This window comes from Hipposideros armiger, unplaced genomic scaffold, assembly GCF_001890085.2.
Source record: "Hipposideros armiger isolate ML-2016 unplaced genomic scaffold, ASM189008v1 scaffold_152, whole genome shotgun sequence".
NCBI lineage: Eukaryota > Metazoa > Chordata > Mammalia > Chiroptera > Hipposideridae > Hipposideros > Hipposideros armiger.
The window spans coordinates 2,420,151-2,435,897 of NW_017731502.1; the positions used below are offsets into that span (position 1 = coordinate 2,420,151).

The 15,747-nt window shown below is 36.2% G+C and overlaps 1 protein-coding gene across 1 annotated transcript in view; it reads left to right on the forward strand.

Annotated features, from left to right (window-relative positions):
- The window catches only part of RAD18 (RAD18 E3 ubiquitin protein ligase), a 116,055-nt gene that overhangs the window by 62,594 nt on the left and 37,714 nt on the right, over positions 1-15,747 (forward strand). Inside the window, exons 9-10 of the mRNA XM_019651031.1 lie at positions 5,053-5,187; positions 9,477-9,651. Of these exons, the coding sequence (XP_019506576.1) occupies positions 5,053-5,187; positions 9,477-9,651 (310 nt within the window). The remainder of the gene's footprint in view (positions 1-5,052; positions 5,188-9,476; positions 9,652-15,747) is intronic.

Below are 15,747 nucleotides of genomic sequence, written 5' to 3' on the forward strand. Positions count from 1 at the left end.
AACAGCGGTTCGAGTCCAGCCCGAGCTGAGCAGCCGCTGAGCTGCCAACAGGTAGCAGGATGGCTCAGCTAAAAACAAACAAACAAACAAAAAAACCCAAAAACCAAAAAACAAAAAACAACAACAAAAAAGAAATGTTAGATAAATTGCCCATATAGCTAGTAAAAAGCAGAGCTGGAAATTAAACCCAGGTTTACCAAGTGCTCAATTCTAAGCCCTTTCCACTGTACCATACTTTGAATCTGAGTGGGTAACTTGTATGTTGGGACCTTCTTTATTGAGGCGTATGATTTAGTTTCAGATTTTAGTGCTTTGAAAAAGCTTAATTTCATGAATGGGCTACTTAGGTAGTTTTGTGATGATAATTTTTTTTTTTTAAGCAATCTTTTGGATGGACTTATAATCACAAGTTCCTCCTTGTAAAGGAAAGTAAAGTAAAGGAAAGAAACAGTGAAATCAGTAAACTTGAACTTTCTGTAGAAAGTGTATTTAATACAGATGTTGAATCATATGAGTTTATTGGGTTACCTGTGGAGTTCAGATATCAGATGTTTTTGATAAGTCATCGTAAGACTGTTAATTGTTCCAGTAAGAGGCAGAATCTTAGCCTGATGGAAAGTTACTCTATTTGCATAACCTCCATGACAAACATATTTTTGGAATCTTCATGCTCTTTACCCTGGTGAAATATAGTTTTGTACTCTGCCAGAAAAAAAAACAACAACTTCAGTGAGCACTCTGGTTATCTCCTGAAACTTTTCCTGGGTGTACCAGCTTAATCTTGTTAAGCAGGCAAGACATTTTAGAATAGTTAATTTATTCCTTTGTTCTTTTGTTTCGTCATTCGTTAATTCAATAAATATTTATTGTGTATTGGGTATATAGCAGTGAATAAGATACATAGATTTCTCAGGGAACTTTCATTCTAGTAGCAGACAGATAAATAACATAAATCAGCAGATGATAACACAGTTTTAGGTGGTAAATGCTATAAAGAAATAAAACAGTAATTTGATAGAAATTATGGGGGACATTAGATAAGGTAGTCAGGAAAAGGCTTTTCTTGAGAAGTGGACATTTGAAATGAATCATGAGTAAAATTAAAAAAAATAAAGAGGAAGCCGTTCACAGAGCTGGAGGAAGAGTATTCTAGACAAAACACCAAGGGCAGACGCCCTAAAATAGAAACAAAGGAAGTAAGTATGGCTAGAGTAGTGAGAGTGATGGGGGCGAATGGTATAAGGGGTGGGAGGCCCAGATCATGTAAGACTTTGTAAGGTTTTATTTTGGGTTTTATTCTCAGTGCAGTGGGAAGTCATTGGAGGGTTTAAAAAGATAAGTAATGTGATTTACATACATTTAAAAAGATCATGATATTTGTTGAATAGACAATAAATTGTAAGGCAGAAAAAATTGTAAGTAAACCATTCTGGAGGTTCATCATTCAAGAGATATTTATTGATCACCAATTGCTGCATTCCAGACAGTATTCTAGGTGTTGGGAATATACCATTAAACCGACCAAGTCCCTGCCCACATGGGGCTTACATTCTAACGGGAATAATCAGACAATAAGCCAATGAGTAAGTTGTGTAGGTGTTACGTAGCTAGTGAGTGACATGTACTCTGCAGAAATGTAAGGCAGGGATAGAGTAATGGAGCTGCTGTTTAGATTTGGTGGTCAGGAAAGTCCTTTTGAAAAAGGAGAGGTGATATGTGAGAAGAGACCTGAATGAAGTGAGGCTACTGTCGTAAATTAGGCCAGAGCTGTGGCCTGGTCTAGAGTGATAGCAATGTAGACATTTGAAGTAGAGCCCGTGAATTTATAATGTGCTGGTGAATTTATATGGGGGATGGAATCAAGAATGAGGAATCAAGAATGACTCCTGCACTTTTGGTTTAAGCAACTAGGGAAATAATGGTGCAGTTTACTGAGATGAAACCAGGGGAGGATTGTGGCTGGGGACAGGGAATCAAAATTCCTATTTTGTTTGTGTTGAGTTTTGGTCTCTAGTAGATACCCAAGTGTGGAAAAGGGAAGTAGGCATGAATGGGTGAGTTGATCTAACCAAACAGACGTGTTGTGCTAACAAGTAATGTTTAGTGTGTGTGTACTGAGATGAGAGTATCTGGAAGAAGAGTGCTGTAGGGAACAGCCTAACCTAAGGCCTGGGGCCCTCCAGCATTTACAGCAACAGTTCTCAGTCCTTTAAAACCCTCTTTACACTCTTGGGCCGGTCAAGTGGCTCAGCTGGTTAAGAGCTTGCTCAAGAGCGCAAGTTCTGAGCAACAGGGTCGCTAGGGTCTCCAGTTCGATTCCCACATGGGCCAGTGAGCTGCACCTGAGCTGCGCCTGAGCTGAGCTGCCAACAGGTGGCAGGATGGCTCAGCTGGTGAGAGCACGTGCTCCTAAAAACAAGGCTGCCTGTTTGATGGTGGGCTACACCTGCCCGCAACTAAGACTGAGCTCGGCTCTTTGAGCTGAGCTGCCACCTGGATGGCTCAGTGGATAGAGCATGCACTCTTAACAACAAGGCTGCTGGTTCGACTCCCACATGGGATGGTGGCTATGCCCACCCGTAACTAATTGAACTCAGCACCTTGAGCTAAGCGGTGCAACTAGACTTGGAGCTGAGCTAGCTGCGTCCTCCACAACTAAGACTGAAGGACAACTTGGCTGTGTCCCTTCCCCAATTCCCCAACACTGTTCCCCTCCCCCAATTCCCCAATAAAAAAATCTTTAAAAAAAACACCTTTTTGCACTCTTAAACTATCAAGCACACAAAAGAGGTTTTGTTTATGTGTATTATATCTATTGGTATATATCATATTACAAATGAAAACTTAGAGGACCTCTCCTTTTGGCCAAACTAGAATAACAAGGACCTGGTACACCCACCCCCTCAGGAAATACCAAACAAAGAAATAAAATTCAAGTCTTAAAAATCGTAAAGAATATGAGTTGGTTGAACATGGGCTTATTCAGCAACTTCCGCAACTACCTGAGCCACTGCAAACTTAAATTTTAAGAGGTAAATTCGGGGCATCTAACCAGCAGAACTGAGATTTTATTTTATTTTATTTTATTTTATTTTTTTCCAAATGACAGAACTCCTAAAGAGGTGAAGATATGAGCAGGAACAGGTTTATTGGTCATAATCTCTTGGCATTGTTCTTTTTTTCCTTTTTTAATTAAAGTATAGTTGACACAATATTGTATTAGTTTCAGGTGTACAACCTAGTAAGTTGACATTTACATATCTTAAGAAGTTGTTCATTTTTTGAGCAGGAATAATTGGGCTTCTTGGGCCAAAGCCAGAGCATTGGCTGCCATTTACTATTTGGTTTGCAGCCTAGGTGTAGGAGTCATTAGATTTGAAAAAGAAAGCCTCTTAAGCCTGGGATTTTATTACTTCAGATGATAAAGTCACTAAGCTTCCTTAACTGTTAATGGGATCACTTTAGCAGGTTTCTTGTGTAATTCTTAAATCCACAATCCATGGCTACACAATGACATGGCCTTACTTGGAAAATTGCCTAGACCAGGTCTAACTGAATTACGGAAACCCCATGGCTCTGTGTTACCCTTGTCTAACAGAAGCTACAATGGTATTAGCTCGCTGACTCTGGGGAGCTGAAGAAGTGACAAGTAATTATGCTCAAGTGCATGGTGTTAAATAGGACCTGAAAGAAATCACCTACTTTGTATATTTGATAGGATTGCACCTGTTTCTAAAGAGCTTTTTCCAGTAATCTTTATGGTCAGGTTATATTTCTTTTGCTGAAATTTTAACCAGTCTTGTATGTAAAATTTACCAGACATTTTACAACCCAACACGTTAGTTTCATTGGGAGTTTCGTACACATACCATACACATAAATATTTCGAAATTAGGAGCAGTGTCTCCCTAATGTCCAAAGAACAGTCATATTTGTTGATCAGGAATATTGAAGTGAATGTGCAAATGGAGGCAAAACTGGCTTCTTCCACAGTGGGGGAGGGGAGTCGATTGAAACTTCACCAGCCAGGATTTTGCATGTCTCAACAACAGTTATTTTCCACTGTAATCAGTTATCTACAATTTACAGAGCTGTAGCACAGCCCACAGGCAGCAGATGACTGGAGTCCTGAAAGGGTTGCCCTAGAGAGTGCATAGTTTTCACTCGATTTTTCCCTACACCTACTTATTCTTAGTATGATGCTATAGGAAATATGTGGGTTACTATATGAAAATAGTCTCAAAACTGTTTTAAGCATTTGCAATATGATTCTCAAATGTATTTTTACAGAATTCGTGACATCATTTTGAACCATGGCTTCAGTGTTTCAGGTTGCTAGATAAGAGAGTGCAACCTCAGCTATTTGACCATGGTTTAGAATCTCAAATAGATGTCCTCAAGTCATGCTCTAATGATGACTGGCTACTCTTCGTTGAGTAAATTAACATACATGACTAATGATGACATAGAGGTCAGGCTTAAATTATTTTCAGAGGTGTGGAAGTAGTAGTAAATTCAGATTGGTGTGATTTTAACATCCTAAGATGAGGTGAACTGGTGGTAGAGGTAAGGCCTTAGATTGTTAAAGGGGTTCAAATGTGAAGGAAAAGGGAGAATTGAAGTAGATAGCCTTTGTTTTTATAGCCGAACTTTCCTAGAGGCTTCTGCTTTTATGTATTTAATTAACATTCTTCATCTTAGTACTCTTTTATGTCTTGGAAGTTAGAATGGTGTCTTGGATATATTGAAGAAAGCAGAATTTTTCATGCCCTATTGAAAGCCTTCCTAGAGTATGGGGTTTGGGAAGAAACCTACAGTAGCAAACTAGGAATGTCATGTTTCCATGTTTGTCTCTGGGGAAGAGAAGATAAAAAGAAAAGGCTTCCACAACCTCCTAGCCCCTTGTGCTTGCCAGTTTTTAAATTTATTTCCAGTAATTCCCAAGGTGTGATTCATGAGCAAGCATGTACACTTCTTGATACTAAGTTTGTCTGTTATAGACTTACAACTTTTATAGTCCTTGCTTTACTGAGAAGATCTCTTGAATTTCAGGTAAAAGGTATCAGAATGAATTTCAGCGTCTGGTGGATAAGGCCAAAAAAGGGTACAGTAAAACTGTTGGAATGTCAAAAGAAAAAGTACAAAAAGAAGACGAAACTACAGAAAAGCCATTATCTGTATGCATGGGTAAGAGATTTTAATTAAAAACAGAAATAACGTTGAATTTCACTTTTAATTAAAAAGAAAATTAAACCAATGAAATTTACTTTGGACTTATTAGGTATTTGAAATGGTAAAAAGTATTTTTAGACATAGAGCAGTTGCTGAATGGAAACTAGGTTTATAACTGGGAAAAATGATTGGGAGAATGTCCTGAAGACACAGTTTCTAAAATCTGTCTTCCTTTCAGTTAATGATAAATCAGACGTTTCTTAGCTGTGTAAGCTTGGAGGATGTTTTCTAGGTGTAGGATTTATTGCCGCAGATTCTTAGCTATCCTACAAAGAGAATAAATTATTTTTGTTATAGGTCACGTATTTATTTTGGACAGAATGTTCTGCTAAAAATCTAAAGCTAATGTACTTGGTATGCCAATACATGGCACCTTCCTTAATTTTGACCCATTTTAAAATTTGAGATTAATATTATAGTTCTGTTGCCTGGGCTTTAGACCAGTAAACAAAACAATAATAATGGAGGAAAGCGCACAAGAAAATTCCTTGTTTTTTTCCTTATTGTGGTGAAATATAAATAACATAAGATTCATTATTTTAACTTTTCATAAATGTACAATTCAGTGGTGTTAAATAGATTCACCATGTTGTATAACCATCAACACCATCTACACCCAAAACTTTTTCATCATCTCCAGTGAAAACTCTGTATCCATTAAATAATAACCCTCTTTCCCTGTCCCCCTAGCCCCTCATAATCTCTATTCTACTTTCTGTGTCTGAATTTGCTTATTCTAGGTACCTCGTGTAGGTGAAACCATGTAATATTTGTCCTTCTGTGTTAGCTTATTTCATTACAAATGATATTTTCAAGGTCCTCAAGTTGTAGCATGTGTCAAAACTTCATTACTTTTTATGGCTCAATAATATTCTTTTGTATGTATAGACCATATTTTGTTTATCCATTCATCTGTAATGAGTTATCTTCACCTTTTGGCTATTGTGAATAGTGCTGCTATAAACATTGGTTTTCAAATATCTGTTCAAGTCACTAGTTTCCTTTTTTTTTTTTTGTATATATAACTAGGAGTGGAATTTCTGCTTCATTTGGTAAGCCTATATGTACATTTAGAAAAACCACCAAACTATTTTCCATAGTGGCTGCATTGCACCATTTGACATTGCTACCAGCAATGCTTGAGAATTCCAAATTCTCTATATCCTTGCCAACACTTGTTTTTTTATAGCCATTGTAGTAGGTATGAAGTGATATCTCATTTTGGTTTTGATTTTTGCCTTTTCCTAATGCCTGGTGATGTTGAGCATCTTTTCTTATGGTTACTGGCCTTTTGTTTGTCTTCTTTGGAGAAAAGTTAAAATCCTTTATCCATTTTTTCAGTCGGGTTTTTTTGTTGTTCTTGAGTTTTAGGAGTTCTTTATATATTCTGGGTATTAATGCCTTATTATATATATGATTTGCAAACGTTTGAAAGCATTTTCTCAGTAGTTTTTTTTTTGCTTTCTTGATAGGATCTTTTGATGCACATAAGTGCTTAAATTTGATGAAATCCAATTTATCAATTTTTTCTTTTGTTGCCTTTGATTTTGGTGTTATATCAATGAAGTTGTTGCCAAATCAGTGTCATGAAGATTTTTCTTTATGTTTTTTCCTAAGAGTATTGTAGTTTTAGCTCTTATATCTAGGTATTTGATCCATTTGGAGTTAATTTTTATATATGGTGTAAGGTAAGGGTCCAACTTCATTCTTTTGGATGTAAATAATCCAGTTTTCTGAGCATCCTTTGTTAAAAACACTGTCCTTTCCCCATTGAATGCTCTCGACATCCTTGTTGAAAATCAGTTGATCACATATTGGGGGGTTTATTTCTGTACTCTGTGTTCTATTCTGTTAGTCTATATGTCTGTCATTATGCCAGTACTATATTGTTTTAATTATTGTAGCTTTGTAATAAATTTTGAAGTCGGGAAGAATGAGTCCTCCAACTTTATTCTTCCTTTTTCAAGATTTTTTTGCTATTTGCATCCCTTGAGATGCCATGTGAATTTTAGGATGGATTTTTCTTTTTCTGCAAAAAGTGCCATTGGGATTGCATTGAATTTATAGATTGCTTTGGTTAGTTTTGACATCTTAACAATATTAAGTCTTCCAATCATGAACAAAGGATGTCTTTCATTTATATATGTCTTCTTTAATTTCTTTCAACAATGTTTTGTATTTTTCAGCATACAAGTCTTTTACCTCATTGGTTAGATTTATTCCTAAGCATTTTATCCTTTCAGGTGCTATCGTATTCCTTAGTGTATATACCTCATGGTCTTTGGGATCAACTTGAATTTGTTCATGTAATGAGGATAGTCCTAGAAAGTAATTTAGCTCCTGAGAAAATCTGGCTTAATATCTTGGGTTAGGAGAATATTTTTGTTTATTGGTTGAATCTCTCTTGAAAATGATGGATTGCTTCTACTCAGGGGTTATGTATTATGTATATACACACATAAATATTGCTCTCTTTGGGGTTCACAGATGAGTGCTGCTGCTAGATTGCTGTGCATAAATGTGCATGTCTGGGAAAGGTGGGCAGTGTGAGAGACAGGAAGCCAGACTGGCACAGACTAAAAAGTTGGCCTTGTATGGTATACAAATGTATGTACTGTGTAATTTTTGCTCATTAGAATAAACTTGCTCATTGAAATGCTGAACAAGATGCATATTCTCTCAGGTAAAGTCTTCATCGATTTTGTCGCATGTCTTTGGGGAGGTTTGATGTCGAAGCCTCAAGTTTTGGGGTTCTATTTGAATGAGATCTTCCTTTGAGATCTATGGACAGATATGAAGGATAACTGACTTTCAGTGCCCACAAATTGTTGAATGATATTTGTTCCCAAGAGGAAATTTATCTGGTAGAAGCGTATGTAAGGGGAAGAAGTGAGAGAAGATTGTAAATCGGGTTTTAAGGTGAAACAGCCCTGTTGTCTAGTTTGCCCAGGACTGCACTCTCCCGGTCAGCTGAGGGCTAGAGCTGCCTGAGTTTACTGAGTTGACAGGGTAATTGATTCTCTTAACGTGATCCTGGGTGTCTCTCTGTGAGAAGAGATCCTGCGTAGTCGTCTTGGATAAATCTTTTTTCCTTTCCCCAGATAAACACTAGAGGGTACAGTTTTGTTTTGGTAAAGATTACCCTTATGGAAAGCCAGATAACATCAGGAGCTTATTTTTAGAAATTGTACTCTTGTGGTATATGCTGTTCTCCAGTATAATAAATACTTATAATTATTGCTGGAAAAATCCTGGCTATATGGACTTCGAAAGCTTTTTTTGAAGAATTTGTCTTATTTTTCCATAAATTTTCTCTTTATAACACAATCTTGACAATTCTTTTTAGTGTCCTTTGTTAATGGTCACTTGCCTCTGTAAGCACCCTGGATGAGTGATGTGTGAAACTCATGAAAAGGGGCTCTATACTATTAGCATTCATGGCTTGCATGTTAAGAATAGTACTGTTTGTGAATCAAAAAGAGCACAACTGAAATCCTAGGCGAGCCCTGAAACCAATTGTGAAGGAGAGTCCTGGGCACTGAGGAATCCTTCATGGGTATTATTTTTTGCACTCGTATTTGCAGATATTTGGTCATACCTGCATGTCATGTTCTTGGAAACCTTGTGCTTGCATCTATCCAGCTTTCTTGGGCCTTTATCTTTACCTGCAATAAGAGAGCTCTCACAATTGAAAATATGACAAGGGATGCATAGAAATGTGACATGTATTGGATCAAAGAGAAACATTGGTTGTGTCTGATTAGTTTTCCTTTTTCATAGTGAATATTTGATTCTATGTTACAGGTTTATTAAAATGTCCAGATAGATTCACTGCCATATAGTAGTCAGTGACAAATATTGCGGTTCTTTTATTAATTGAATCTTTAATCCTTTTTTGTTCTACTTCTTATGTTTATCAGTGTTCTCTGATCTGTGAATATACAGGAATTCTTTAGTAATTCTGTAAATAGAAGCCTCATTAGAATTACAAAATTCTCCCCACTCCTGGTTTTAAAGGAAATTTTGTTTTTTAAATTAATTAATGTGGAAATACAGTATAATTAGATGACACCATTGTAGTGTTGATTCTGATTCTCTGCCAATCAGTGTTACATAAACTTGTGTTTTATTAAGTACAGATAGCAATATTAAATGTTGTGGAAATAATAAACGTATAGAGGTTGTAGATTTTACATGTTTTTTTTTTTTCTTTTTTTTTTTTTTTTTTTTTTTTTCCTTTCTAGGACAAGAAGATAATCAAATGAAATTCTCAGCTATGCCCTCAGTAACCAACCACTTCCCTCAATCAAAGCAGGGCATTCCGGGGAAATTGGAGCCTGATAGACCTGATGATTCTTCTAGTTGTGCTGAGAGTCAAGAAGAAGCTCTTTCTTCACCAGAATCAGGCTCATGCATTAGGTAAGAAACTCACAGTAACTGACTATTTTAAATTTCTTTCCTGCGCACACTAAGATTTAGAAAATAACTTTGGGGCACAGTGCAGTTCCTCAGTCTTCCTCCGTTACGGTCTCCTTTTGCTGCTTTGTAACTTTCACAGTGATAGCAAGGCAGGATGTGGGAGAGCATGTGCAGCAATCACAGGGTGGCTTCGTTTTCTACTCTGTAGCCTTTAAGTAGATATTTCTCCTGGAGTTGGAAAAGAGAGCATGATAGGCAATGAAATTTTTGTCAACATAATGAGTGAATGAAACAAAAACAACTGTGCTAGAAAAGAGTGATGACCAGAAAGACAGTAGTGCATGGGAGAGTAAAACAAAAAAAAGAAAAATGTAATTGAGCAAGTAGAATCGATGGGGAAATTTTAAAAGTGAGAGATTTGGAGGTGAATCATTTTCCGAATGATTTTTTAAAAGACATTTTAAAAAGATGTATTATTAGAGGATGTAGTTTTTTGATATACTCGTGATTGATTTGATATATACCATTTTATGTTGGCGTTTCACTTTATATTATAAATACTACCCATGTTTCTACCTCGTCTTTATAACGTGTGTGTGTGTGTGTGTGTGTGTGTGTGTGTGTGTATGAATGCAGTGTTCTCTTATATTTCTGTATGATAATTGACCAAACTCTTCAATTTCTGTTGGATATCTCTTGGGTCGTCAGGAAAGTCATGACACATTTTTGTATTGAAAAACATAGAAAAATATGTCATGACTTTCCCGACAACCCAATACCTTTCCCCCAGTGTTGTACTTATATACCTAAAGCTGTGGTAAAGCTCTCCTTACATAATCTTTGATATTTGTCCAATATTTAAAAATTGTTAACAGTGCTATAGAATGATAGGTTATGTCTAATCTGGATCATCAAATTAAGAAGAAGGAGCATACCCAGAGACCCTCTGCTTTCCTAGCGTTCCAGTTTCAAGTTATTCAGAATCAAGTATTAGGAAGGAAAAATCTTCTCACCTGACTCCTAATGTTTTCAAGGTCAAAAACATTGTATCTCAAGTTGGGGAAGGGAAAAAACACATGGTAGCCTGAGTTTTCTCCGAGTGTGGTACTACTGCATAGTTATTCTAGATAAGACCATTTTTGCAAGTTCAGTGGGTAGTGTTTATTTTTAAACACAAGTCTTATAGGAATACATGGTAAAAATGGAGGAACACTAGAGTCCAGGGAAATAAGAATTTCCCTGGTTTTCAACCACAGTCACAGGATGCCTGAATGTTTTAGAATACCAGGGTGAAATGGGACATTTTTATGAACTTGGAATGGGAATGGAGGAACGTGAAAGGGGAAAAACATGGCAGCCCGTGTATCTATCTGGTGGTAAGAGAATGGGAAATAGGACGAGTTTGTAGGAGGTCTTGGCCTCAGACAGACTATTGGCATCACTGAACTGTGAGAGGATTATTAAAACATTAAAATTTTAAAAATTTAAGCTTTTATATTTTATTTCACATTTTAATTAGTTATGCATGTGTGTATATGTCCATACACACACACCCACACCCACACCCATACACTCATGACCAGTATAACTGCCTCCTGTTGCCGATTTTTAACAGCTTTATTGAGTCATAATTTAGATACATAATTTAGTTCAGTCATTTAAGTGTACAATTCAATGGTTTTTAGTATGTTCACAGAGTTGTACAACCATCACCACAATTTTAGAACATTTTTATTATACCTGTTAACCGTCACTCTTCATTTTGTCCCAGCTCAGCCAGCCCCTGGCAACCACTAGTCTATTTTCTGTCTCTATAGATTTGCTTATTCTGGACATTTCACATAAACAGAATCATATAGTATGTGGTCTTTTGTAACTGGCTTCTTTCACTTAGCATAATGTTTTCAAGGTTCGTCAATGTTGTATCATGTTTCAGTACTATATTACTTTTTATGTGGAATAATATTCCATTGTATGGACATATATTTTATTCATTTATTAGTTGATGGACATTTGGGTTGCTTCTAGTTGCAATTTTAACAAGGAAAAATTCACTAAGTTTGCTTGTACACTTTGGAAGCTTAGCTTTAGAGACCACATATAAGGATTTGCCTGGCTTGCCTTGAGAAAGTGGGCAGTGTCTATTAGTACTCATATCTCAAGTATGAATACATGTTGGACATATTGTAAATATTAAATATGTTAATCTTTAAATTTTTAATTTTTGTTCTTTTTTATACGCCCCCTTTCATTTTCCTGTCATTTTGTCTAAGATTTTTGAGTTTAAAGGTGTAGTCTCTTCCCTATGAGTATATAAGACCTAGAAACTAGGCTAAACTAGAGTGGGAATGAAGTGAACCTTAACTAGTATTTGGTTTGAATCAGGACAGACCACTGCAAATCATACAGTAGTATACTGCGGGGAGTAAGTATGCAGTGGGAAGCAGCTATGGTGTAGTGGGAAAAGTAGTAGGCTCACAGCTGAATGGTTTTGGGTCAGTGTCTGCTGGATGATTTAGGATTCAGTCTTTTGAAGTCTGTTTTCATATCTATAAAAAGCATATGAAATAGATCTGTTCGGAAGATGAAATGATATGGATGTGAGAGTCTTTGATAAATATATGATTATTAATCTACTTTTATATAGACCAAATCAATTAAATTTTCTTCAGTACTGCTGCCAAACTTGTGATTCTATGGCTGAACATTTCAGAAATGCTTTTACAGCCCTCAATTCCTTCATTCTAATTCTTAAGCTATATCATAGCGTAAATCCCACAATTTATCTTTTTTTTCCTATTTCTATCCTGAACTTTGCTAAAGAATTTGGGCTCAGCTGGGTGCTTACTACTGAGCACAGTCTTCTAATTTACTCCCTGTTACATTTCCCACGGCACCTATTCCAAACCAGTTGCCTGTCTGTGTTTTCTCAATTTCAGTTGGGCCCTGAATATGAAGACATTTAAGGAATACTTTAATCAATTTATCTCAGTTCTTTTTTTATATATGTACAACAGAGATGTAAGATAAAAACCTGTGTCTATATACGTTTAAAAGAACTTTCTGGATTGTAAAAATTCTTAGGAAAAAGGAAGTATTATAGTTAAATTGACCTCAATTTTTTTCTCTCTTAGTGACATAAAATAATTGTTCATGTGGCCATCATTGTTGTTTTAGATTTTTTGAAATGCAGTATCTGAATATGAAAAGGTCCCTGACTCACTTCAGACATAATTTTATCTCCCAGTTAAAAACTCATAAAGTATAATACTAGTTGGTGGTAACCTGGCAGTAGGCTTTCACAAAGTATAGCGATCCATTGGTTAGTGCCTGTGTTATTTAGTGATTCTAAAACCTAAATAGTCAAGAGATACCCAATTGATTAGGGTAATTAACACCGTAGAAATCAGCAAGAGAATTCAAAGTGAAAGGGGACCCATCACAACCAAATGCTTTTGGTAGAACCAGTATATCAGCGATAAGTGGTCTTTATCTGGTCCAACATTTATTTTCCATAATATTTAGGCAGCTGACCGTAGGGAAATGGGGCACTACACTTAGTGACTTTGTTGAGATCTTTTTCAACTCTAAAATTCTATAATCCTGTTACTTTTGACCAGTGTAATGGTTGGTAAAGTATCTGTTTTTTTTAACCACTCGTCCATTGCAGATCATGAATCAACCTTCTAAAATTATATGTATTCCTTGTATAGTGAAGTATTTCTGTCTTTATACCTTTTGTTTTTTTATAAAACTTTTATCATTTTTTCTTTTTATGATAGTTTTGTTGGTTTCATTCTAGAGCCCTAAGTTTTTTAAAGTACTTTTAAATTTAGATGTTATACATGTTTATTGTGAAAAACAGAAAATTTTGGTAACCAAAACAAAATACAATTTCATAATTATACCAGCCAGAAATAACATTGTGTTAACATTTTCATATGTACACCCTTCTAAGGATAGAAATATGGATGGATAGATAGATGAACATTTTTTTAAACAGAAGGGTCAAACTATTTTGTCATTTTTTATGCCTTCGTTCTCTTTTTAAAAGAAAAGTCATGCTGTTTTAGGTATAATGTGAGTATAGATATATTGTGAATTGTCTTTTTTTAGTTTTTAAATTCCTGCAGCCATGCTGTAATACAGCTATTACTATTATATTGTGGAAGAAAGATGTTGGTTTTCTTTGTGTTAGAGCAGTATTCAAACTTACATAATATGGCAGACTGACAACTAAGGATAATCTTATTTTAAGATCCAATAGGTATATCCAATTCCAATTTATTATTAGGATGAAACTGTTTTGTTGCTAAATTAATTCTTAAGTAAGTACGTTTTTTAGAATAGGAATTATGAATTTTATATTGATTTCTTGCTTGGCAACCTGAAAACAGATGATAAACAAATTGATGAGAATTTTAGATTTTTATACCATTTCTTGCTAGATGATTTCCAGGAGTTCAAGACTTATCCAAATTTCTGTAAATTAACTTATTGTTCTTCTTAATCCAGAAGAGAGAGCTTTTGTTCCCTGAGTTTTGGCAAGCAGAAAAACTTCATTTTTATTGTGTGCTAAGTTAAAAGATGCTTTTGATTATGACCTTAGAGAGGAAGCTTTATCTCCATGCAGAGATGAATAATAGTCATGCTTTTCTCTGAAAGAACCTTTAGGTCATTATTTTAAAAAATATTTGTGCACTTTAGTTTTAGACAAAAGAAGTTAAAAAGAGATACTGTTTTTTGGTATAACTAGAAAAGTTTGAATAAGATCTATAGATTAGATAACATCAATATTCAGTTTCTTGATTTTGATAATTTTGTCGTGGTCATGTAAGTGAATGAATGTGTTTGTTCTTAAGAAATGCACAGTGAAGGGTTAAAGGGGCATGATGGCTGCAACGTAGAATGGTTAAAAAAATAGCATGGTGAGTGTATACACACACACACACACACATACATATACACACACAGTGATAAAACAAATGTGGCAATAGATAACAATTGGAAAATCTGGGGGAATGGTATAAAAGTCATTTTTTGTAGGTTTGACATTATTAAAATTAAAAAAATGTATTGAAAGGACTTGTTGTCCATAATCAAAGGAGTTTGTTTATACTAGGAGATTTTCTAAAGGAAAGATCTACGCTTTTGATTTATTGACCAAAAAAAATGGTAGTCAGGGGTCTGCATGGGGTGGTGAATATGACTTTTATTTATTTCAGTCAGTCTGCTCAGGACCAACCCAACATGGGTATTTTTGCTGTGGTATGTTAGACAACATGGGCTCATGAAGTGGAAACTGTAATTTCAGAACTCACAAAAACCAGCTAACTTCACCGTTTGGTAACCATGAACCTTCTTGTAGATGCCAAGTGTTGGTAGTCCTAAAGGAACCTGAGTCCAATAAGGTGTGACTGAATACATTTTAACTTTCAGCAGTTGCTGGCATAAACAATTACCTCTTCTGTGATGCTACGTTAGTGGCAGCAGCTTGTGTAGGACACAGATGCAGGACACCAGGCACTTTGCCATAAAGGTTGTGTATTTGATATATTTTGGTACAACTTTTCTTCACTTTTAGTCATTTTTGGAAGTGCTCTCTTAAGAATTCTTTTCTTTCTTTTTTTTTTTTTAATTGGGGAATTGGGGGAGGGGAACAGTGTTGGGGAATTGGGGAAGGGGACCAGCCAAGTTGTTGTTCTTTAATCTTTGTTGTGGAGGGCGCCAGTCGCCATCTCTAAGTTCAAGGTACTGTGTTACAATCTTAGCTGCGGGTGGGCGTAGCCACCATCCCATGCGGGAGTCGAACCAGCAGCCTTGTTGTTAAGAGCGCATGCTCTATCCACTGAGCCATCTGGGCGGCAGCTCAACTCAAGGTGCCGAGTTCAGTCTTAGTTGTGGGTGGGCATAGCCCAGCATCGAACAGGCAGTCTTGTTTTTAGGAGCATGTGCTCTCACCAGCTGAGCCATCCTACCACCTGTTGGCAGCTCAGCTTGGGCGCAGTGGCACTGGCCCATGTGGGAATCGAACCGGTGGCCCTGTTGCTCAGAGCTCGCATTCTTGAGCGAGCTCTTAACCAACTGAGCCACTCG